Source organism: Cervus elaphus, chromosome 33 (assembly GCF_910594005.1).
Source record: "Cervus elaphus chromosome 33, mCerEla1.1, whole genome shotgun sequence".
Lineage (NCBI taxonomy): Eukaryota > Metazoa > Chordata > Mammalia > Artiodactyla > Cervidae > Cervus > Cervus elaphus.
This window is the reverse complement of record NC_057847.1, coordinates 28,187,764-28,211,908: the sequence shown is the minus strand read 5'-3', so window position 1 is coordinate 28,211,908 and position 24,145 is coordinate 28,187,764. Positions and strand designations below refer to the sequence as shown.

The 24,145-nt window shown below is 40.7% G+C and overlaps 1 protein-coding gene across 1 annotated transcript in view; it reads left to right on the top strand.

The window, feature by feature from the left end:
• The first annotated feature begins 870 nt into the window (after nt 1-870).
• Nucleotides 871-24,145, top strand: part of LOC122688403 (plasma membrane ascorbate-dependent reductase CYBRD1) — a 36,309-nt gene continuing 13,034 nt past the window's right edge. The window contains exons 1-2 of the mRNA XM_043894398.1: nt 871-1,146; nt 15,612-15,820. Of these exons, the coding sequence (XP_043750333.1) occupies nt 954-1,146; nt 15,612-15,820 (402 nt within the window). The 5' untranslated portion in view covers nt 871-953. The remainder of the gene's footprint in view (nt 1,147-15,611; nt 15,821-24,145) is intronic.

Genomic DNA, 24,145 nt, shown 5'->3' with positions numbered 1-24,145 from the left:
TCAATCTTGGACCACCACCAGTTCGTGACACTCCTACTTCCTTGCCTAAAACCTGTCTTTTCCATTGAAAATCACACCCATACACCTCCTACACATTCTAAGGGCTTTCACAATGGCAACAAGACAGTATGGTAAACAATTAATAGTCTTTGGAGATGAGCCACAGGAGGAGCTAGAAGTGAAGATTCCTAAATGCATTCTAGGAGACCTTGCAGCCACAGCCCTGCTTTCTTTAACAAAATGATAATTCTGTCACTTTTCTTGTCCAGTGGAGAAGGGTGAAATGAATGTTGGAAAGAGGGCAGGGAGTGAGTAAGCTCACACCACCAAGGTGAGGCTTTAGTCCAAATACGTTTGAATAGGTGGCACTTTTAACATCCATTTTTATCACAAATGGGGAAGTCGAGGGTCCAAGAGGTGTCTGCTTTCTCTCTGTGAGGTGCACACGGCCAGTAGTCTCCTTGCTAGATGAGATCAGGTACACCCTGTCTCACAGGTTCCTCCTTGGCAGCAAAGACAACCAGTCCTTTAGGTCTGCAGCTTAAGAGTCTTCGTAAGTCAAAATCACACACACAAAGCCACCCGACGGACCCCTCTCTATTTTAACCGATTGTGCACATCACTGCCTTACTCAGCCTCCTCTCAGAGAAAGAAGAGACACGGGGAAAGTTAAAAGAAAGTGGTGGGTGTGGGACCTTCTGGACTCTTGCTCTCAACAACTAACCAGATCGGTTACTCGAGCTCTCGGCAAGCGCAGACGCCGACCACGAGATCCCCAGGGTGGGGCTAGTCTCCGAGCTGAGGGCCAGCTGCCCCCGCCCCGAGGCCCCGCATCCCAGGCAGGCCCGCGACAAAGCCCCTCCCCGGGGCGGAGACAGCTCCTAAAAGTCGACGCCGCGTCCCGCCGCGGGCCAGTACCCAGGGGCCGCCACCCCGCGGAGTATGGGGCGCTGATGGCCATGGAGGGCTACAGGGGCTTCTTGGCGCTGCTGGTGTCGGCGCTGCTCGTCGGCTTCCTGTCTGTGATCTTCACCCTCATCTGGGTCCTCCACTACCGAGAGGGGCTCGGCTGGGACGGGACCGCGCTCGAGTTCAACTGGCACCCGGTGCTGGTGGTCACCGGCTTCGTCTTCATCCTGGGCATCGGTACTGGCACCTCCTGGGAGGCGGCGGGGGAGGAGGGCCCGGGGTTCCCGGCAGAGCTCCAACCGATTGAGGCTGGGCGAGGGAAGGGGTGAAGGAGTAGCCGGGGCCAGGGAGCCGAGTCGGCAGCGCGGAGGGAGGTGGCTGGTCCGGCGCCCGGGGCCCGCGGGCCGGGCGGACTTGGGCGAGCGCGGGAGCCGCGGCGGTGGGGCGGGGCGCGCGAGACTCGGGTTCGCTGGAAGACGCGTAGCTGGGTCGACCGACCCGGCTAGGTTAACTGTTTGCTGCGAGTGGCTGGGACGCTACTCCAGACTGCACCAAGCTTGGGAGCAGATGGAGAGATGCAGGAGTGCCGTGCGGCCAGGCAGCCCGCGAGCCCCCCGAAAATCGCCCCCGTGGGACGAAGCCTGCGCAGTCAGGGGCGCGGAGATCTCTTTAGGCAAGGCCTGTCGTTGAACTTGCTTTGAGGCTGCGGGTTAGGAGAGGAAGGCAACGGTGGGGGTTGGGGGGGCGGGGGGGAATGGAGTGGGGGAGAACTGGCCTCTTCTTGTCTCATCTTCTCTAATTTTCTCGAAAGCCCTGAGCGAAGGGGCCCGTCAGCGGGTGGCCTCACGGGTGAGTGAAGGAAGCAACTCTGGTTTCACTTCTAGAGCGTTAAACTCAGTCGAGCCCAAGAAGCTGCCAGGATTCAAAACGGTGTTTCGCTGCATCTCCGGGTTACTGGACAGTCTTGAGCCCGACTTGTTTTTGTGACTGCAGACTGGCGAAAGTTCCCCTGCGGGACTTCCTGTTGGGCACTGGCCCGGATTGTGGGGCCAGAGATGCCCGCAGGGGTCCCGTGGCTGCCTGGCTGAGTGAGAGAGATGCTTGTGCTTGGGACTTCTTTGGGGTTTGCTGCCTCGGCCTGCATTCTCTGGGATGAGGCTGGCACGGAGGGAGGGCTCAGTGGATGGTTGTTTTTGTTTTGAGCTATAATTGACATATTCGTTTCAGGTGTATAACATGATTATATATGGAAATACCTATTACTAGTTAACATCCATCACCTCACATAGTTAGTTTTTTCCCCTTTGAGATGGGATGAGAACTAGATCTCATCTCATTTAGCATTTAGAACATTGCTAAAGAATCCTCGTTAGCATTGTTCAGATCTACAATATATTATTATTACTTGTCACCACCGTTCTGCCACATTGCATCCCTTTAGAACCAGAGACTTGTATCTTGTGACCACCTTCACTGTTTCCCCGCCTACCTCCTCTCTCTCCATCTTGTCTTTCTGTAGTGCTACTCAGTATGTCCTGACAGCTTTCTTTTCTTCCAGCTGCTGTCAGGCTGGAGGAACCTCTAGCTAGTGGTGCAAGCGCCCTTTATTTGTAGCCACTTTCCAAAAAGTGAAGTCAAGGCCTTGGCAGACAAAGCATTTAGAAAAAGGCAGGAGTAGTGCACTGGGGTTATGTCACAGAGAAGAGAGGAGAGGAGAGGAAAGGACTGGGAAACAGAGGCCTCCCAGCTGAAACCACTAGCCTTGCCTCCCAGCAGGCTGCCTTTTCTCCACCAGTGTTTAACTTTCCCCAAACAAACAAGAGAACAAAAAAGCACCGACCTCATTCCTAAAGAAAAGATTTTTGTTTCCGTTTAAAACTTGGGCAGCAGCCTTGGCCGGTGTGGCTGGGTAAGTGGCATCCTCCCTCTCTGGAAGGTAGAGGAGGCTGCTGCCAGTGTCCAGCTGTGGAGACGTCCCTGGTGTGGATGGGCATCCACCCGGGTGTGCATACCACTGGACGGCTGAGTCGTTCGTTGCGTAAGTCTCAGTTATTTTGCCACTAAACTAAAATGAGAAAAACATACTCGAGTTCCAAAGTCACTGTTGGCAGAAGCACTGTTTCCTTCCTGGTGGAGCCCTCAAGTTTGGCCGGAGCTGTCAAAACCTTCTGTTTGCTCAAAGCAGTAGAAACACTGTCTTCATCTCTTCCAACCCAGTCCTCTGAGCAGTGCCTAATACTAAGAAACTTTCCTGGGGGCTACAATATCTTCTCATAATTTAAGGTAATGGAAACAAAACAGATGATAATACTTGTTTCTTGACTTCTAAAAAGGAGATGGCCCATCATTTATTGAGTGCCTCTGTGCACTCACTCAGGGAATTAATTCACAGATATGTAAAAGCATAAACTGAGGCACGGAGCAGGTAAGTAATTTGCCCGTAGAAGTAGTATACATGTTTTCACTGGTTTTATTTTCAAGGTTCGTTTCTCTACTCTTATGGCAATATGCTTATTTTCTGTAAAATATCCTTTTTAGAGAAGCAAAAAGCTTCATCTAAAAAACGCTTGGAAACTCTTTGTTGATGATAGAGTCCATTACAGTTTTCCTAAAAGAATTTATAGTCTGTCTAAACTTTGGGCTTTTAAAAGTCTGTTTATATTCACTTTACAGCAAAAAAAGAACATGGATATTTTGGAAATTTTCATCTGCTGCCTTCATTTAAGCATAACTCCTGTATTTGTATTAGTTTTGGAATGTTTGTCCTGTCAACATAACCCATCCTGTTTATTATTTGGATTCCAGGCATGCAAAGCACTTTAATCATATGACACATTTATTATTTTTAAAATTTATTCTATTGAAGTATAGTTGACTTAAAATGTTGTGTTAATTTCTACTCTACAGCAAAATGATTCAGGAATACATATATACATTATTTTTCACATTCTTTTCCGTGGTTTATCACAGGATTTGTTTGTTTGTTTTTATCACAGGATGTTGAATACAGTTCCCTGTGCTATACAGTAGGACCTTATTGTTTATCCATTCTATATGTAATAGTTTGCATTTGCTAATCCCAAACTCCCAATCCCTCCCTCCCCACCCCCTGCCCCTTGGCAGCCACAAGTCTGGTCTCTATGTAGATGACACATTTAATTAACATGAATGTAAACTTTCTTATACATACAGGTACATGCATAGACCTCATGAATTCTTGCAAGTTTTGGCCCACCTGCACTTCCTCACATCCAGCAGTAGAAAGCCTCCAGTAGAATGAGGAGTAAAGAGTTGACTTTATAGGCCGGGAGGGTGGGAGGGGGACACACATGTTATAGACCATCCGTGTTATAAAAGCCTTTCGTACTGTGTGTAATTGCTTCAAGGAGCAAATTTTTAGGCTATGTTATTTCAGATCTCTAATAGTGAACATGATGTAATTGAGTTCTGTGATACACAGATGTTTAGAGGTGAGAAAAGTGAAAGTTGCTCAGTCATGTCCGACTCTGTGCAACCCCTGTACAGCTCATGGAATTCTCCAGACCAGAATACTGGAGCGGGTAGCCTTTCCCTTCTCCAGGGGATCTTCCCAACCCAGGGATCGAACCCAGGTCTCCCACATTGCAGGCACATTCTTTACCAGCTGAGTCACAAGGGAGGCCCAAGAGATTAGAGATGAGAAAGGAAAGCCAAAGTAGAGTTATTACTCTAAACATAAAATGCTTCACAAATGCAAACAGCCAACAATATTTAAAACTGTATGAGAACTGTTATATGTCCTTTGAAACACTTGTAAGAAGTAAGCTCTGAAGAAAGCAAGGGTGATACAAAAGTTACAAAATATATATCTGTGTGTGTCTTTTGGAAAATATACGTGTTCCAAAATAAAGTATAACAGACTATAGGATATTTAAAGCTGAAATAAAATTTTAAACTAGTAGGAAATCTAGCAAACATGAACGAGGAAGTTTCAAAGAGACCTTTACAAGAGCTTTGTGCTTCTTTGAAAGGAATGTTTCCCATGAAATAAGTATACTGCCAGGAAATCAGAGAAACAAAACTTGAAAAGGCCACAGAAAAGACTGAAACAAAAATGCTCTCAAAGTGGCAGCTGACCTTTTAAAAGGTTCAGCAAGGTGGAATGTGTTTTTTAGAAAAAGGCAGAAAATTCAGGTATATAAATTTAGTGAAAAGTCTCAGCAATCCTATACTCCTTAGTTTTCCATGTGTAGAACTCTTTTGACTATATAAACTGAGGGAAGAGAAATTCAATAGTGTAATGATCTCAAGTTGGTTTTGTGAGAGAATATAACTTCATTTAAGTCACATTTAAAAGACTCACAAGACGAAATTGAGTCATTCTTAAAAGGCAAGTGCAGTATCCTATTAACATACCTAAAAGTGACCAAATTCCAAGACCACTTAAATATATTTGGAAAGGCTCTCGGGGTAAAACCTGGCAGAGAGTGGAGAAAGTGCCTCGGATACCTATTCCAAAACCAGCCTTTGGGACACCATAGATAATAAAGCCTCATAAAGAAACGGGGCTTTTTACAAAGCATGAAGACTCAATTCAAGACAACCCCAATCACATTTTTCTTTTTTGTTAAAAATAAGTACATACAGATCTCTTTGTAATATAACTAATAAAAATGTTTCAGACATGAATATTTCACTTGCTGTTGTGTCCCCAGTGTCTAGAATAACACCAAGAACTGGCATAAGGTAGGCCAATAAATAGTTGTTGAATGATGGTTCTCAGTACCATTGTTAATTGTAACAATGCAGTTTTATAGCCACTCATTTGTGGAGATAGTAATGCGTTGTTGGGTGTGTGTGTTCAGTCATGTTTGACTCTTTGAGACCCCGTGGACTGTAGCCTGCCAGACTCCCTGTTCATGGGATTTTCCAGGCAAGAATACTGGAGCAGGTTGCCATTTTCTACTCCAGGGGATCTTCCCAGCCCAGGGATCAAACCCTCGACACAGTCTCTTGTGTCTCCTGCGTTGGCAGGCAGGTTCTTTACCACTGCACCACCTGGGAAGTCAGGGATAGTAATAGTAGCATCTAAACGAGATGCTACTCCCTTCTTTTCAGTGATTCTGCTGTTTATAGTTGGTTTGGAAGCACCGATTAAGTCAGCCTCAGGGGAGAATTGGCATGATGGTGTACTGGAATTGCATCTCTACTGTAAAGGCCTTGAGCTTATTGGAGTGTTACTGCCTGCACTTCCTCACTCCGGCAGTTCTCCCTTTTTCCTTGCGCATCAAGTTCCCACCCCATTGGATTATCTCCAATGTGTTATAATGTCTGTTATCTTAAAAACAACCACACTCTTGACCCCATATTCCCCTTTCAGCTACTGCCTCAAATCTCTGCTTGCCTTATCACAGAACTTTTAGAAATATTTGTCAATACCTGCAGTCTCCAGTTCCTTTCCTATTGTCTCTTGACCCCACTCCAATCAAGCTTCCTCTCTACTGCTGCAGCAAAATTGCTCTTAACATAACCAGTTGCCTCCAGATTGCTAATTCCAGCCGTCATCAATTCTGTCTTCATCTTGCTTGACCAAAAAGCAACATTTGGCACAACTGACCCATTATTCCTCCTCGGGGCACTTCTTCACTTGGGCTTCCAGGATACTTGACTCTCTTGGCTCTTCTCTCCTCACTGCCCACTCCTTTCAGTGTCCTTTGCTGGCTCCTCCTCATCTCCCTGATCCGTTGAGGTTAGCAAGCCTGAGCTTCAGTCTTCTGACCACTTCTTTCCTGATCCACTCATAATCTTGGTCATCTCATCTAGTCCTGTGGCTTTAAACACCATGTATCCCCCTGAATCCTCCTATATTTATGTTCCACCTGGACCTCTCCCCTGAACTCCAGACTCAAATATCCATCTACTCAAACTCTCAACTTGTATGTCAAATAGACATGTCCAAATCTCAACTCTCCATCTTCCTCAACCCCCAAACCTCTCCTTCTATAGGCTTCCCCATCTCATTAAATGGCAACTTCATCCTTCTAGATGTATGTTCATGTCAGAACCATATAGTCATCCTTGATGCCTCTGCTTCTTCCATACTTCTCATCCAACCCATCATAAAATCATATCAATTCCAAATTCAAAATATAATATTAACCAAATTCTGACCACTGACTATCTTCTCCCTCCCTCCCTACTTCTGTTCCTCCCTTTCTTTCTTTCTTACCTTCTATTTGAATGTAAGCTCTCTTGTCTGTTTTCTTCACTGCTGTATCCACGGTGGGCAGAAAATTACCTAACATGTAATTGGCACTCAATAAATATTCACTAAATTAATGAAAATTTGGCCAGTCCTTTAAACTGGGGGCCATACATAGAAGGATGGCATATAAAGTGAATATGTGAAGTGGGTTGGGTGTGTAGCACCCACCAGAGTGTCTTCCTGGCTTTAACTAAACGTTCAAACACACAAATTCCTGGTCCACACTGGACACCAGTCTATGCAGGAGGAATGTAGGACAGGAACTGGAGTTTGCTGTCAGGGCAGTGACAGGTGCTTCTTAGTGGACATCCTTGCAGCATAAATCCCTCCATCAGCTCTCCTGTCCCCAGGTGACTGTCCAGACATCAGGAGATGAGATCTCCATTGATGGGATCGGGGCTTAAGGTCTCCATGACCCGCAAGAACCAAAATCTCTTGTAAATACTCTATGGACCTGGTTTCTAGTGCCCCTGAAAACAATACATGCTGAGTTGAACAGTGACTTCCAAAAAATATGTTCAAGTCCTAATCCCAATGACCTCTGAATGGGGCTTAATGGCTTCGCAGATGTAACATTTTTATAATTGTTTTAATTTTATAACATTTGTATAATTTTGTTTTCTTTTTTTTACTTATCTTTGTGCTGGGTCTTTTCTCTAGTTGTGGCAAGTGGGGGTCTATGCTCTAGTTGCAGTTGGTGGGCTTCTCACTGTGGTGGCTTCTCTTCTTGCGGAGCAGGGGCTGCAGGGCACAGGCTCAATAACTGTGGCACATGGACTTAGTTGCTCCATGGCATGTGGGATCTTCTCGGATCAGGGATCAAAAATGTGTCCCCTGCACTGGCAGGGGCTTCTTTACCACTGAGCCACCAGGGAAGCCCTTTGCAGATGTAATTAAAGATCTCAAGATTAGATCAGCCTGGGTTTAGGATGGGCCCGAAACCCAATAACTGGTGTCCTTTATTAAGAGAAAAGAGAAGGAAATTTGAGGCACAGACACACAGAGGGGAAGGCCTTGTGAAAATGGAGGCAGAGATTGGAGTCATCTGTGTACAAGTCAGGGGACACCAAGAATTGCCAGCAGCTACCGGAAGCTACGAGAGAGGAATGGAATGGATTTGCAGAGCCTCCTGAAGGAACCAGTCTTGCCAGCAACTTGATCTTAGACTTCTGGCCTCCAGAATTGTGAGGGAATACATTTCTGTTGTTTGAAGTCACTCAGTTTTTGGTACTTTGTTATGGCAGCCCTAGGAAACCAATACAGGATATGACAGAGTGCACTCTAGGAAGCCCAAAGTATGGCATTTTCTTCAGCTCTTTGTAGACTTTTTCATTGTTCTTCTCAGTCCAGATGCAGTTTACCAATCAGTGGTCCATTTTATTATAAGCAGTGTTGCCTAATAACATTGGGAGAAGCCACTCTGTTTACTAGCACAGTTAACCAAAGTTCAGATCTTTATGCAACAGGGTATAGATGTGGGCTTTGTGTGAGGGGTGGGAACTGTAGGGAACTAGAGAGGGCCTCCTTCTGGCAAAATAGAAAGCTCTTGGCTCCAGCAGGTTGGGGCAATATGGGGATCCTCTCAGAGGTCAGAGCTTCTCATTATCCAAGAGAATCCAGATTTTAAAAAAAAAAAACTGGTTCAGTCTAAAAGTAAACCAGACACAAAACCAAAGCCCCCACATCATCATGCTGATCAAACAAAACGTTTCTGTGGACCAAATCCAGTTTCTATCTTCCAGTGACCTCTAGAGTTTTCTGTTTTGACTTAGTGGGCTTTTCAGCTTTTCCCTTAAAAAGTAAAACAATCTTCCCTTTTAAGAAAAATAGACCAGAAATCTTTGTTATAACTATTTTTTTTTTCCTATAGAAACTTTCTTAAAAAGTCAAAACAGGCCTCGAAATGATTAGACTTCAGCTGTACTTTTCTGTTTATTGATTCATTCAATTTCTTCACATATTATCCTATTTATTTAATTAGTATACATTATTTAAACATTATTTGAGTTTGTTAGAGCTGAGCTATCGTTTTCTTTTAGAAAACCTGAGCCCTAAATATTTAGAGCTGTCTAGGACTTGAAGTTCAACTCCTAATTTTAGAAGTCAAATGCTTGACCAGGGTTAAACTTATCACCAGTGATATCAGAGCCAATACTATTTCTAATCTGTCATAATATTGATATGAGGCACAAGAAAATATAGCTAGTGTTTTTAACAATGCAAAATTTCTGGATATTTGTAAATGTCTAGCCAATTAATTGAATTTTTCTCTTTTCATACACTATTTGGTACCAAGAAGGTGCCTTTATGAGGATTTTAGTCACTTCAAAGAGATGCTTCTAGTGCCAAGATGCTAAAACAAATCTTCCAAATTACCCAGATCACTTCCTTCATTTTGATTCTCCAGAGGTTTTTAGTTTCATGATATTCATGCTGTGAGACAGTCTGAGTACACAGGCATTTTTCAGACCTCAGATTCTCTTTGATAGTCGCTGTAGGAATCTTTTTAGGAAGTGTATTTAAAGGGGGTTCTCTGCTTGTACAAACTTGAGGTCCTTTGGATTGAGTCTGGTACATTCTGGGGTACACAGGGAAATAAGTTATAAATCTTGATAGTCCTGTTCGGAACATTCTACCAAGGAGGTCAAAATAATATTTTATTCAAAGAGTTAAGAAAAGTGTGATGGGCACACCATATTTAAGCAGAATTTATAAAGGTCTTCAAATTCCAGTGTACTTCACTTTCAATAACTTGTTTTATTTTGCGGTTCACTTAAAGCTAACCTAAAGCTATTAAGTGGGTCCAAGGGCAGAATATTTTTTACTGATTTGAAAGGACCATTTGGTTTTATATGAGCTAACACTTGGGTCAGCAATTAGGTCTGACTGCCTTTCCTGGAGAAGGAAATGGCAACCCACTCCAGTATTCTTGCCTGGAAAATCCCATGGACAAAGAAGCCTGGCAGGCTCCAGTCCACGGGGTCTCAAAGAGTCAGACACGACTGAGCATGCACACACAACACTTGGGTCAGCAGTTGAAGTTTTGATTTGTGCATTTTAAAAGAGAATCTGCTCATTTTCTGAGAAATAATATATTACTGTACTTCATTAAGATTTATATATTCAACACATACTTATTGAATTTCTGCTATGTGCTAGGCTCTGTGAGCTCTGTGCTAAATGCTGGGATCTGACCGTGACCTAGACAGATGTGCTCCCATCTTCGTGAATCACAAGATTTAAACACGGAAGAACTGGAGTCAAATTGTTTTCTATGTATGGGGACATTTCTCTCCCTCCAAGTGCTCTTCTCCCCACATTCGCTTTGACAAATTCTACATTTGCATTGTCTGCTATGAGACACATTTGTGTATGTGGATAGTTTTGTAATGGTATATGGATGGAAAGCTGGTGTCAAACCAGAGATTACATCTTGGAGAATATGTATTTCACATATCCCTGAGTTGATTATGCTGCTTAGGAACTGAGAAAATTTCTAATAAGTAAATACAATTCAAGTTACTGTGTTTCCCTCGTCATTGTTGAAAGAATAATTGTACACAGGTCTTCCTTCCTCCCTCCCTTCTTGCCTTCCTTCCTTTCCTCCTTCCTTCTCAAGTTTATCACAACAGCATGTTCCACCATCAGCCAGCCTGGTTGGGAGGGGTGTTTGGGGGAGAATGGATGCATGTATATGTATCACTGAGTCCCTTCATTGTTCACCTGAAACTACCACAGCATTGTTAATCAGCTATATGCCAATACAAAATAAAAAGTTTAAAGTTAAAAAAAATTTTAAACGTATTTTTCACATACATATGTTCGTGTTTCCCCTCATTTTCTTGCCCCAAATGGTTTTGCCATCTCGGGCCTGTAACAGAAAACCCTTGTTTCAGTCACAAGTAGCTGTTTGATATCATTTCCCCTCCTCATGGGCTTCTGAGACCTTTTTCTTCCTTCTCACTGAATCTCAGGAATGGTGTCTAGGTAAGTGCCAAGCCAGAGAAGCAAGAAATATTTAAATTCCACTCTACAGGCAGTTTTTACTGCTATTGAGAAAAGCTTCTTGTTGAAGAAATGTGGTCGATTTGTTAAGGTTGCCCTTTCTCCTGAAGTCCACCATATTTGGGTTATTTATGCATTTTAAAAGGCACGTAAACACATTATGCAAATGCATCACTTTGGAGTTATCCTCCATTTATCCAGAGAGCATTTGAAACTTAATCAGCTACCCTGCAGAATTTCTCTATCACCAGGACAGGTACTGAAAACTCCATGCCTCCCTCCTATGAGAGAGCCACTGAGGTTTCCACAAGCTTCCTGCTTAGAAGGTGAGACTAATTGCCTATTAGGTTTGCAGGCTTACAGAAATTTTATTCATGAACTATTTCAACCATACAGAAAATAATATAACAGATCCCCGTGTACTCACCATCCATATTTAACAGATTTTAAAAGAGTTTTGCCATCCTAAAAATTTATCAACTAGAGATTAAAGCTGGTAGGAATAATAGTGCAGGCTGATGAGAGGAGAGGTTGGAGGCAGGCACCCTAACCTGGATAAGAAACTAAAAGAGGAGACAGAAAATTCTAAAACTAGACTCAAGGACTAGAGAAAACAAAAATATAATTGTCTGGGCCCACTTGGATCAGAGGTAAGTACCTCTCCTGCTTCATAGTAATAGGACAGTATGTTTTACTGATAACCCCAAACCATCAATAAAAGATTAGATTATATTCCACTCATGCTATTGCTAGAGAAGGAAAGCTAGTGGGCAACCAACTTGAAAAACATTTGAGTAAATGTGAAAAGTTTAAAAATCAAGTTTTGACACTCAAAGAGGGTAGACTTTCAGTTTTGTGAAAATTTGACACATTTTTCTGGGGTTCTTGTGTTGAGAAGAGTGAAAGTTCTTTACTGGGAACATAGTTGTCTTTGAATTTTGGACATTTTTAAGGTGTTTTTTTTGCTCAAGAACCACATACATGCAGAAAAGTACCTAAATCATAAGGGATATGTTTTCATTGCATGAGCACACTCATGCTCGCATCATGAAACAACATTCCCCAGAATCCCCCCGGTAACCCTTGAACTCTCCTCAGCCTTGATAACTATTCCTGATTTCTAGCATCTGAGCTTAGTTTTGATTTTGGAAATTTGGGGTATAATATGACCCAGATTAGGGAGGAAAAGCTGTCGTGATTCATGGCTCATAATTTGCTTTTCAGGGAAACATCCTGAGTATTTCCTTTATGCATGTGGATGCATCCATTCAAGTTCTGCAATCTAAGAGTCCTTCCCCCTGGGTGGTGCCTGGAGGTTATGATGATGGTGACAATGATGATGGTGATAACAATAATATTAATTTAAAAATACATTGATATTGAGCAAACCACTTCACCTCTCTGTGCCTCCACTTCCTCCTCTGTGTAGTGGTAATAATCACTATGCCTTCCTCACAGAGTTGAGTTGATCATTATAATGTAGACAAGTAAAGCACTTAGTATGATGCCTACTACCTTGCAAGGGCTCTGGGTTTTGTGTGTGTTTCTGTGTGTGTGTGTCTGTGTGCCCTCATATTTCTGCCCTCAAAGACATTGAAGTAGGGATGAGAAAGGATGTTGAACTAGCTTTTATTTTTTAAATTTCATTTATTTTTTTTAGCCCTGCCATACAGCTTGTGGGATCTCAGTTAACCTTGGCCACAACAGTGAAAACCTGGAAATCCTAACCACTAGGCCACCAGGGAACTTCCCGAACTAGCTTTTAAAAGCATACCTTTTGGGAATTCCCTGGTGGACCAGTGGCCAGGACTTGGTGCTTTCACTGTCAGGCCTGAGTTTAATCCCTGGTTGAGTGACTTCCCTGGTAGCTCAGACAGTAAAGCGTCTGCCTACAATGCGGGAGACCCGGGTTCAATCCCTGCGTTGGGAAGATCTCCTGAAAAAGGAAATGGCAACCCACTTCAGTATTCTTGCCTGGAAAATCCCATGGATGGAGGAGCCTGTTAGACTATAGTCAGTCCATGGGGTCGCAAAGAGTCGGACATGACTGAGCGATTTCACTTTCACTTTGGGAAACTGGAATCCTGGAAGCTACAGGACAAACATATATCTTTAAGGTGTTGTATTAAATGGTTTGAAAAGATTTATTGACTATAGAAATGATTACCTGCAAAGTTTCTATGTCCTCAAGGAAATATTGATATAATCAATCAACATTTATAAGATAGCCATATATGCACTAAAATGAGTAGATAGTCAACCTTCAGAATTTGGATTAGATAAAAGGAATACTGTCCTAACTGTGATGCCTGCCTCTCAAGTGTTAGACTGGAACCAAAGAATAGGAAGATTGGCATCTTGTGCTGAAAGCTTTAAAGTGGCTGAATTCACATCTATTAATATCTTTGTAGGTTTTTTGTGTTTCTGCCTGAAAATGGACAAGATAATCTTTTACATTTTATGATCCAATTAAGTTTCTTGTACTCAAAATATAAATGTCTTTGAAGGGAAAAGGCAGCAGCTCCTGCTTCTACTTCTTTTCTGGAATTAAGAAATTTATGTGACCCACATTTTCCAAGAGAGTATTCTTTAAACTTTTTCAACCTGCCATACATTTCCAGATATTTAAATTTTCCCTGAAATCAACATAAGGAGTGAGATGAGGGTAGGTTGGGGCAGGATATTGCCTTCCGAACAAAATTAATTGCATGCTGGATAGGGTGGCCATACAATCTATTGATTAAGCCAGGACACTAAGAAAAAGCTTTTCAAGAATCTTTTTGCTGAAGTTTACTCTACATGCAGAAAAGCATATGTATAAATGTATAGCTTAATGCATCTTCCCTCAGTGATTGATTACCTGTGTAACCAGCACCTAGGTTGAAAATCAGATTATTAGCAGGAGCCCGGAAATCCCTCATGCATTCCTTTCCAGTTGCTATACCCATTCTTCACAAGGGCAACCACTATCATGACTTTTCTATTTTTTTAATCTTTTATTTATTTATTTTTTAAAAGTATCTGGCAATTAATTAATTAGATTTTGGCCACCTGGGGTCTTAGTTCCCTGACCAGGTATCAAACCCATGTTCCTTGCTTTGGAAGCATGGCGTCTTAACCGCTGGATTGCCAAGGAAGTTCCTGTCTTGATTTTTCTTATTGCAAAGATGAGTTGCCTATTTTTATATTTCATATCAATTGAATCATACAGTGTATATTTGCTTACATCTAGTTTCTTGGCATTGACATTATAGGTTGATCCATATCATTGAGTGAAGTTCTAGTTTTAGATCATTCATGCCATGGTATGAATATATCACAATTTATTTATTCAGTCTCTTAATGATGAACATTTGGGAATTTCCCAGGTTTTGGCCACAACAAATAGTGCTATAATACTACTCTTAATACATGTCTTTTGGTGAACATATGTATATGTTTCTTTGGGGTGTATGCCCAGGAGTAGAATTAATAAATCATAATGGCTCAGTGGTAAGAATCCACCTGTCAGTGCAGGAGACATGGGTTTGATCCCTGGGTTGGGAAGATTCCCTGGAGAAAGAAATGGCAATCTACTCCAGTATTGTTGCTTGGGAAATCCTATGGACAGGGGAGCCTGGTGGGCTACCGTCCTTGGGGTTGCAAAAGAGTTAGACATGACTTAGCAACTAAATAACAACAAAAGGTACACATAAGTTTATCTTAAGTAGATACTGCTAGTTTTCCACAGTGTTTATTCTCATTTAAACTCTTAGCAGCAGAGCATGAGAGTTCTTGTTGTTTCATAGCCTCTCCACTACTCAGTATTTCCTGTGTTCAGCCATTCAGACATGTGATAGAGGTATTCTCATTTCTCTGTTGACCAATTTAGTTGATATCTTTATTATGTTTACCAGTCACTTGGATATACTCTTTTATGAAATACTTAGATATACTCTTTTGTCTATTTATATCTTTGCGCTTATTTTTTTCTATTCTTTAGCCTGTCTTTTTCTTGTCAAATTAAGGTGCTTATATGAAAAAACCAGACCCTAAGATTAAGAATTTAGTTTTGGACATGTTGAGTTTGAGATATTTGAGAGGCATCTATGTGGAGATGTCAAGAAGCCATTGGAATATGTAGGTCTGGAGTTCAGAAGAAAGTTCTGGGCTGGAGATGAGAATTTTGGAGTCCCAACCATGGAGGTAGCATTTTAGTGAGAGACTGAATGAGATCACCCACAGAGAGAGGAAAAATCCTAAGACTGAGCCTGAGAGGCATCAAGGTTCATTCGTAAGTTGGGAGTAAAGAAGATGCCAGCAAAGAGCTCAAGAAGGAACCACTGAGAGGCAGGGAAGAGAGGAGAAGCAGAAAAGGGTTTCAGAGAAGGGAGTGTTCCATGTTTCAAAATGTTCATCATGCGTTGGTTAAAAGAACAGCAACACTACATTCTGTCCCCTTTTTTCTCTTCAGCCATCATTGTATACAGACTGCCATGGACCTGGAAATGCAGCAAGCTCCTGATGAAATCCATCCATGCGGGGCTAAACACTGTTGCTGCCATTCTTGCAATTATTTCTCTGGTGGCTGTTTTTGATTTCCACAATGCCAAGAAGATCCCCAATATGTACAGTCTGCACAGCTGGGTTGGACTGACAGCTGTCATTCTCTACATCTTACAGGTCAGTATCTCAGTGTATTTCTAAACAAGATAAAGCAGTTCAGATACTGTTGATGTTTTCTGTTCATTCATAGTTTCTTGGAAATCATTTCATTTCCTCTAGTCATCATTCAGTTTGTTTCTATTATAAGTATTTTCCCTTGAGGGGGCACCAGAATACAGAATTCAGTTATGAGCATGATAGTGAGGTTTTAAATATGGACATATGTAAGTTGAGAAAGTGCCATCTCTTCATTTCTAGGCTGCCATCGTTTGCACTTTAAATTCCATGTGCTGGATTAACTAGCACAGGCAAGAGCTCTATATTTCTTTCCCACATTCCCTGTCATTTCTATTTTCTAAGTTTATGAGTAAAGAGATGAATTTTTACATCTTTGTTAGATTTTGAAGGCTCAGTGATTGTTTTATTTTCGTTTCACTTATTAAATGTCTTTATTTATTAAAAACACATACTCTTGAGAGCACTGTTTTTAAACATGTTAATGGAGTGAGATAGGAATTTGTTCAAGGTCACAAAAGTAAAGGTTAATTTTTAAAGTTTTTGGTGTTAACCATTTTGTTGAAAAATCTTTGTAAACTGTGTCAATTCATTTCCCTTCCTTAGTACATATATCCAACTCCTGATTGGGACATCATTGTGAACTTACTTTCCTATTGATATAAAAGATGAAAAGGGAGTGAGTTTGTAAAACAACTGAAGCAATTTGCATACATGCACATTTATTTTATTCTACTTGTTTTAAAGAACCAGCTTTTCATTTTATCTATAATTTCTTCTATTTTTCTTTTTAAATTTATGATTCTGATAGGCTAAATCATGCCCCTTCCCAAAGATGTCTACAACTTAACCCTTGCAAGCTGTGAATACCTTATGCTACACTTTAAATTCTAGTTGATTATTTTTCTTTTCACTTTCTGTATCTTCTAAATATACATGCATTTCTTGTATAACAATAAAAAGCTTTTAAAGTGAAAACAAGGTTTCTTATACTAGATCCTTTAAGCTGGAATTTCTGAAAACCAATTTTATGCTGTGCTCTATATCTTAATATGTAAGATTAAGAAATATATAGGAATTAGCAAAAAAAAGAGAATATTTATTCTAAAGTTTATGGGTCTTAGATAAAATGGTACTCAGAGGAATATAGGCTTAAATGTGTTTGTTTATTGGAAAGAAAAACTTAAAATATATAAATGAAGTATTCATTTAAGAAAATAAAAGATTGATTATATCTCAGTAAAACAAGAAGGGAAAAAAGAAAATAAAAAAGAACAGCAAAATATACAAGGAATAGTAAAGACCCCCTCCCTCCCATCCAAAAAAAAATCTGTGAACAATTATATTATTTCCTGTTGTGGCCATAACAATGGGGGCTTAAACAACACAAATATATTACCTCACAGTTTCTGTACATCAGAAATCCATGTTGGCTTGGCTGGTTTCTCTGTTCAGGGTCTCACAAGGCCAAAATCAAGGTGTTAGCTGGCCTGGGCTTTTATAGAAAGACTCTAGGGTAGAATCAAGTTGCAAAATAGTCCAGGTTGTTGGCAGAGTCTAGTTCCTTGTGCTTGTACACCTGAGGTCCCAGTCTCTCACTGGCTATTAGCTCAGGGTTGTCCTTAGCTTCTCACTCTGTGCCTTGCACATGGCCCCCGTCCATCTCACCGGCTTGGAATCTCTCTGACTTCTCCCTCTTTCTCCTCTTCATCTCTTCTTCCTCCAGCCAAAGTTCTCTGCTTTTGAAAGGGTTTATGTGATTAAATTGGGCTGCCCATATAATCCAGGGTTTTCCCCCAATCAGGAGAATCCATAACCTTCATTACATCAGGAAAGTGTCTTTTGCCTTGTAGCATAATGTATTCACAGCTTGCAGGGATTACGTTGTAGACATCTTTGGGAAGGGGAATGATTTAGCCTATCAGAACCATAAATTTAAAAAAAAAAGAGAAGAAATTATAGCTAAAATGAGAAGCTGGTTCTTTAAAACAAGTAGAATAAATGTGCATGCATGCAAATTGCTTCAGCTGTGTCCGACTCTTTGCGGCTATGGACTGTAGCCCACCAGGCTTCTCTGTCCATCGCGTTCTCCAGGCAGGAATCCTGGAGTGGGTTGCCATGTCCTCCTCCAGGGGATCTTCCCGACCCAGGGATTGAACCCACATCTCCTATGTCTACTGCATTGGTAAGTGTGTTCTTTACCACTAGCACCTCCTGGGAAGCCCAGGATAAAAATAGATAAGCCACTGCAAATCTGACTGAGAAAAAGCACAACATACACATCGTTCAGAATTTTAAAAATATAATCACAGACACAAATAATATTTTAAAATTATGACAGTTTATTAAATTTTAATAATATGGTAATATTCTTTAAAATCTTAAAGAAAAAAATGGTTATTTTCTTGCCAAGTATAAACTAACAATTTGACCCAAAAGGAATTAGAAAACCTAAGCAGACCAATAACATTATAAGCAATTGGTAAGGTCATTTGAAATCTGTCATTAAAAAAGACATTAGTCCCATGTTGTTTTATACTTTGACCTACAAGGAACTAATACTTAAAACTGATCTAGTACACTGGGAGAAAACAAGCTCCTCTTAGATGTGGTCCCATTGTGTACTGCATACTTCATATCTAAGAAGGCAGCTTTAATAATAAACACCTTTACCAACATCTAACAGCAAACATAAGCTTAAACTCTGAAATACTGAAGACATTTCCATTAAGTAAATAAAACACTGATGTTTGCAACCTTTGTATTCAATTTCATTTTAGAGGTTTTAGCTAATGTACAGCTAATGAAAAAAATACATATAAATAATAGAAAATTTGTGACTTTTTTCCCTATTTGCAGATCACATGAATATCTAGAAATCTAAGAGATGACTAAATTATGAAAGAATTTGGAAAGGTATCTGGATAAAAGACAGCCAACAGAATCCAATGACTTTTCCTTGTACTAGAAATAACCACTTAGAATAGGAAGTAGAATCCTATAAATCATACAGTGCAGTACTATAAAATTTTACTGAAAAACAGAAAATATGGTATGAAGAGAGGAATACCATGCTACTGAGAGAGAAAAATTAATATAGAAACATTCTTCCTTCTTCAACTGTATTTTTATTTATTATAATTTTAAATTCAATGGGAGTTTTAAACTTTATGCAAAAGAATAAGTACCCAAGGATAACCAAGGAAATTTTGAAGAAGTAGAGGGAGACCTGCTTTATTCAAAACAAGGTATTCCCACAGGAATAAACAAAATATATTCATGGCAAGAACACAGAGGACAGACAGTATATATAATAACTTTTTCTATGACATTATAGTATTTTAATTTATCAGGGAAAAAATGCTTATTTAATCAATGTTATCATCATAACTGGCTGTCCATTTGAAGGAAACCAAACAAAAAGACTATGTACATCACACAAAAGAAAAAGAAAGATTCCAGATACAATAGATTAAAGATATGGATATAAAAAAATCCAAAATCAGACAAAAGAGAAAAAGAAAATTAAAAAGCATGTAATCTGTATAATACTGAGGTGAAGTGAAGTGAAGTTGCTCAGTCGTGTCCGACTCTTTCCGACCCCATGGATTGTAGCCTATCAGGCTCCTCCATCCATGGGGTTCTCCAGGCAAGAATACTGGAGTGGGTTGCCATTTCCTTCTCCAGGGGAATCTTCCCCACCCAGGGATCGAACCCAGGTCTCCCACATTGGAGGCAGACGCTTTAACCTCTGAGCCACCAGGGAAGCCCCATAAGGTTGACAAGAAATCTAGAGACCATGAAGGAAAAGAAAGACATATATGACTACATAATTTTTTTTAAATTATTTTCATCTCTTAGTATCTTTGGGGGATTGGTTCCAGGACCCTCTCAGATACCAAATCCCAAAGATGTCCAAGCTTCTTGTATAAATTGGTGTGGTATTTGCATATAGGGCTTCCCTGGTGGCTCAGATAGTGAAGAATCAGCCTGCAATGAGGGAGATCTGGGTTCAGTCCCTAGGTTGGGAAGATCCCCTTGCAGGAGGGCATGGCAACCCACTCCAGTATTCTTGCCTGGAAAATCCCCGTGGATAGAGGAGCCTGGCAGGTACAGTCCATGGGGGTGCAGAGTCGGACTCGACTGAGTGACTAAGCACACATTTGCATATAACCTATATGCATCCTCCCATATACTTTAAATCGTCTGTAGATTACTTACAATACCTAATACAGTGTAAATGCTATGTGAATACAATGTAAATCCTAAATAAATAGTTCCTGGTCTATGGCAAATTCAAGTTTTGCTTTTCGGAACTTTCTGCAGTTAATTTTTCTGAACATTTTTTTAAATCTGCGGTTGGTGGAATTTATAGATTCTGAACCTGGGGCTGTAGAGGACTGACTGTATATGTGACAAAAGATAATAAAGTCGGCAGGAACTGCACAAGGAGATGTGGGGCATAATCCTGTCATGTGTTAAGGGTTAATGTGTTTAATATACAAAACAACTCCTAAATATTAATAATTAAAAAGTCAACCTAATAGAATTATGAAATATCATTTTCCCCCCATGAAATAGAACAATAATGATATCCATTGCTGGCATACAGGTGAGGTAAGGGTACTCCTACACTGCTCATGGAAAAGTGAATTGCCACCAAATTAGGGAAGTAGTTTGTTAATATCTATTATTTTCTAAAATATATATATACTTACTCTTACACAACATTGTAACATATATACTTACTCTTTAACCTAGCAGTCCCACATTTGGGGAGAGCAGAAATAAAATGCTGTCACAAAAGGAACTCTAAAAAGGATTTTTAGTGCAGCAGTGCTTGCAGGAAATGGGAAGCAAACTAAATGACCATCAATAAGAACTTGTGGTAAATTTGTTGAATATGACACAGCTATTACAAAGAATGTAGTTCTGTCTACTCTGTGGTATGTGTGCATGCTCACTTGTATCTCTTTGTGACCCCATGGACTATATAGCCTGGCAGACTCCTCTGTCCATGGGATTCTCCAGGCAAGAATTCTAGAGTGGGTTGCCGTTTCCTTCTCCAGGGGATCTTCCTGACCCTGGGATTGAACCCAGCATCTCTTGCATCTCCTGCATTGGCAGGCAGATTCTTCACCAGTGAACTCCCTGCGAAGCCCCTATGTCTACTGGGTAGAATTATATGTTCTTCAGTGTGAAAAAATACTGAAGAATAATGTGTATAGTAAAGTGTTATTTGAGAAGGGGGGAGGAAAGAAAGGAAAAAAAGCATTTATGTGTAGATGGGTAAAGAAAGTTATGGGAGAATGCCGAGCCAGCCGGAAGATTTCAGCGAGCAACACGACGCGTTCCTTTAGGCTAAGAAATAAAGACACAGAACAGATGGGGTCGAGAGGATCGCTGCAGTCAGCGATGATTCTTTATTTCTCAGGGTTACATTTATACTAAACCAAGAGGAGAATCTTAAGAAGAGAAAATATTTTTCCATAAATATCACTTTGAGATAACAATCACCAGAACTCTCTGATAACGTCAAGGGATAAGAAGGGCATCCCGTTTATCTTAAGGGTGGTCGTGAAAGGCTTATCCATCTGCGTCATGTGTGCATTCAAGGCTTGCTAATGTTCTGTTAAGATTTAACTTGGATAATAAATTCCAGAGAGGGGTGGCGGGACAGAGAGCTATGTCTGCGAACAGACCCTTGAGGATCAAGGCAGCTCCCAGAGTCAGCCTTTTGGTTCAGGCCGCTCCCCACAGGAGAATATACCAGAATACCATTGTGGGGTTGTTAGTTGGGGAATTATTTGTTCTCAGGGAGGATATTAAATTTTTAAATGCATCTTGTTTTTCTTGCTTGAACTTGTGGCTCTTTTGTCTTAAATATAAGTAAATCACATGTCACAAAAGATCACATATACACAATTTTCAAAACTAAATAAGCAAGCAGTGTCCCCTCAAGTCAGGTTGTGAATATTCATATCATGTGTGGTAACTTCTGGTTGTTTGTTTTGAAACCAGATGAACCATTTCCTTCCTATTCCTTTTCTGGGAAAGATGACTACATTCCAACTTTATTCAGTTATTGCATCCAAGCTGTTTTTAAGTTACTTGCATTGCTTCCCTGAAGAAGTGACAGAAGAGATCACCCAGATGTTTCTCAGGAAGAAATTGAACGAAAATATTTCCTTTCCCCATGGAAAGAAACCAATTCTAAGCTTGCTTTCTTCACTTTTGGTAGGAGCTAACCCTCTTTCTTAGGCTTCCCTGGTGGTTCAGACAGTAAAGCATCTGTCTGCAATGCAGGAGACCTGGGTTCCATCCCTGGGGTTGGGAAGACCCCCTGGAGAAGGAAATGGCAGCAGATTCTAGTACTCTTGCCTGGAAAATCCCATGGACGGAGGAGCCTGGTAGGCTACAGCCCATGGGGTCACAAAGAGTCAGACACTACTGAGCGACTTCACTTTCAAGCCTCTTTCTTATTAAGATTTACAAAGATTCCTCCCTATTCTTAGTTGTAAAAATTCATGAACCACGGAAACATGCTTTGACAGAGATGTGCCTCTGTCAGATTAAGTTAGAAGTAAAAAGGGGAAGCATTTTCTCCGTGAATCAGGACGAACGCTCCGTCAGTGGAGGTTCTTGGAGCTGCCACGTGTAGGCGGAGAACAGGAAGTCCCACCCTCTCGGGGCAGCTACAGCAGTCTGCCTGCTGCTCGCTTGCCCAGCTGCCAACTGTTGTGCACTTCAGTTGCAAAGTGTAATTTCGTGCAGGCCATTCATCCGAGTTCGTGAGGTCTGCATTCTTCCCAAGACCAACTCAAGAAACAAACCTACCACAGAGTAGGAAGAGCATGGGAGAGATTGTCAAGAGATTACCTTAGCGATCTTGGACTTTGATTTAACCACTTTGTAAAGTCAAGATTTACCGGCCCAAGAAGCCAGGGTGCAGGCTGTTTCAATAAATGAAAGGAGGAAAGAAAGGGGACTAGCAACAAAGCAAATACAACCAAACCAAGCTGTAAAGTCTTCACGCTTCCTGTATTTGTCTATGAATTGCAAAGCATTTCAAGTTGTAGGCATTTTTTTCTACTTGTGACATCTAGCCTCTGGGAGATTTAAAAAACAAGCCTGTGTGTGTAGAAGTTATGAATCATAATAAAATTAACTCTCATAATTCCACTATCCACCTTAATTTAGAAAACATAGAACTCCTCCTCCCCCCAACTTGATCCCACATCTTTCTAAATATTCCAACTCCTGCAGGTAACCATTCTCCAGAAGTTTTTTCTCATTCCTGTTTTTCTTTGTAATTTTACCACATGCTGTAAATTCCTGAACAATATGTTGTTTAGTTTGTATTTTTTACTTTTTAAAAAACAGTATCATAAGTATTCGATTACAATTTTCTTCATTCTGTCGATTCAACTATATTGATTCCTCTGGCTGTAGTTTAATCATTTCTACTTTTGCATTCTGCTGCATAAATAGGCCACACAGTTACTTATCTATTCTCCTGCTATTATACATTTAGACAATTTTGAGTTGCTTTCTGTTTCTGACAGTGCTGAGTTGCACATTCACATACACATCTCTTGGCCCCCATATGCAAAGGTTTCTCTGGCAGTGTTCTTACAATAGCAGTTGTATCCTCAATCTAAAATAGTGTCAACTTGTTTTCCAAAGTGTTTCCAATTATGTCCCTGTCAACCGCAAATAAGAGTTCACATATGGCACATTGTTGCCAACATGCATCCTCTTCAAACTTTTTTAAATATTGCCAAACTGGTGGATAGAAAATGATGTCTTGTGATTTTCTTATTTCACTGGTTACTCATGGTTCACCTCTAAAAATAAATACCTGTTCGTGTCTTTTGTGCATTTAAACAATGAGTTTGTTTTCCTTTTTCTTAAAGATTTGTAGGTATTCTGTGTCAGATTCCTTTTCATTTGTATGTATTATATATATATCTTCAAACATTGAGACTTGTATTTTCTCTTTTCTTAGCATTTTTTGGCAAATAGAAATTCTTCATTTTAATGAAACAAATTGATCATCTTTTCCTTTAAGGTCATCATTTTTTGTTTTGTTTTGATGACTTGTTTATGAAATCCTTCTGTACCCTGACGTCAAAACAAACCAGTTCTCAGGTTCTACTCCAGACCTCCTAGATCAGAAACTCACGATGGACAGTAGAGGAGGGGCAAGGTGGGTGGGCCCAGCAATATGTGCTTTCATTGTCCCTGCAAGTGACTCAGATACACAATAATATCTGAGAACAGTTGGTTGAAGAGAAAAACCTATGAATAGCCAAGAGGTTACATTAC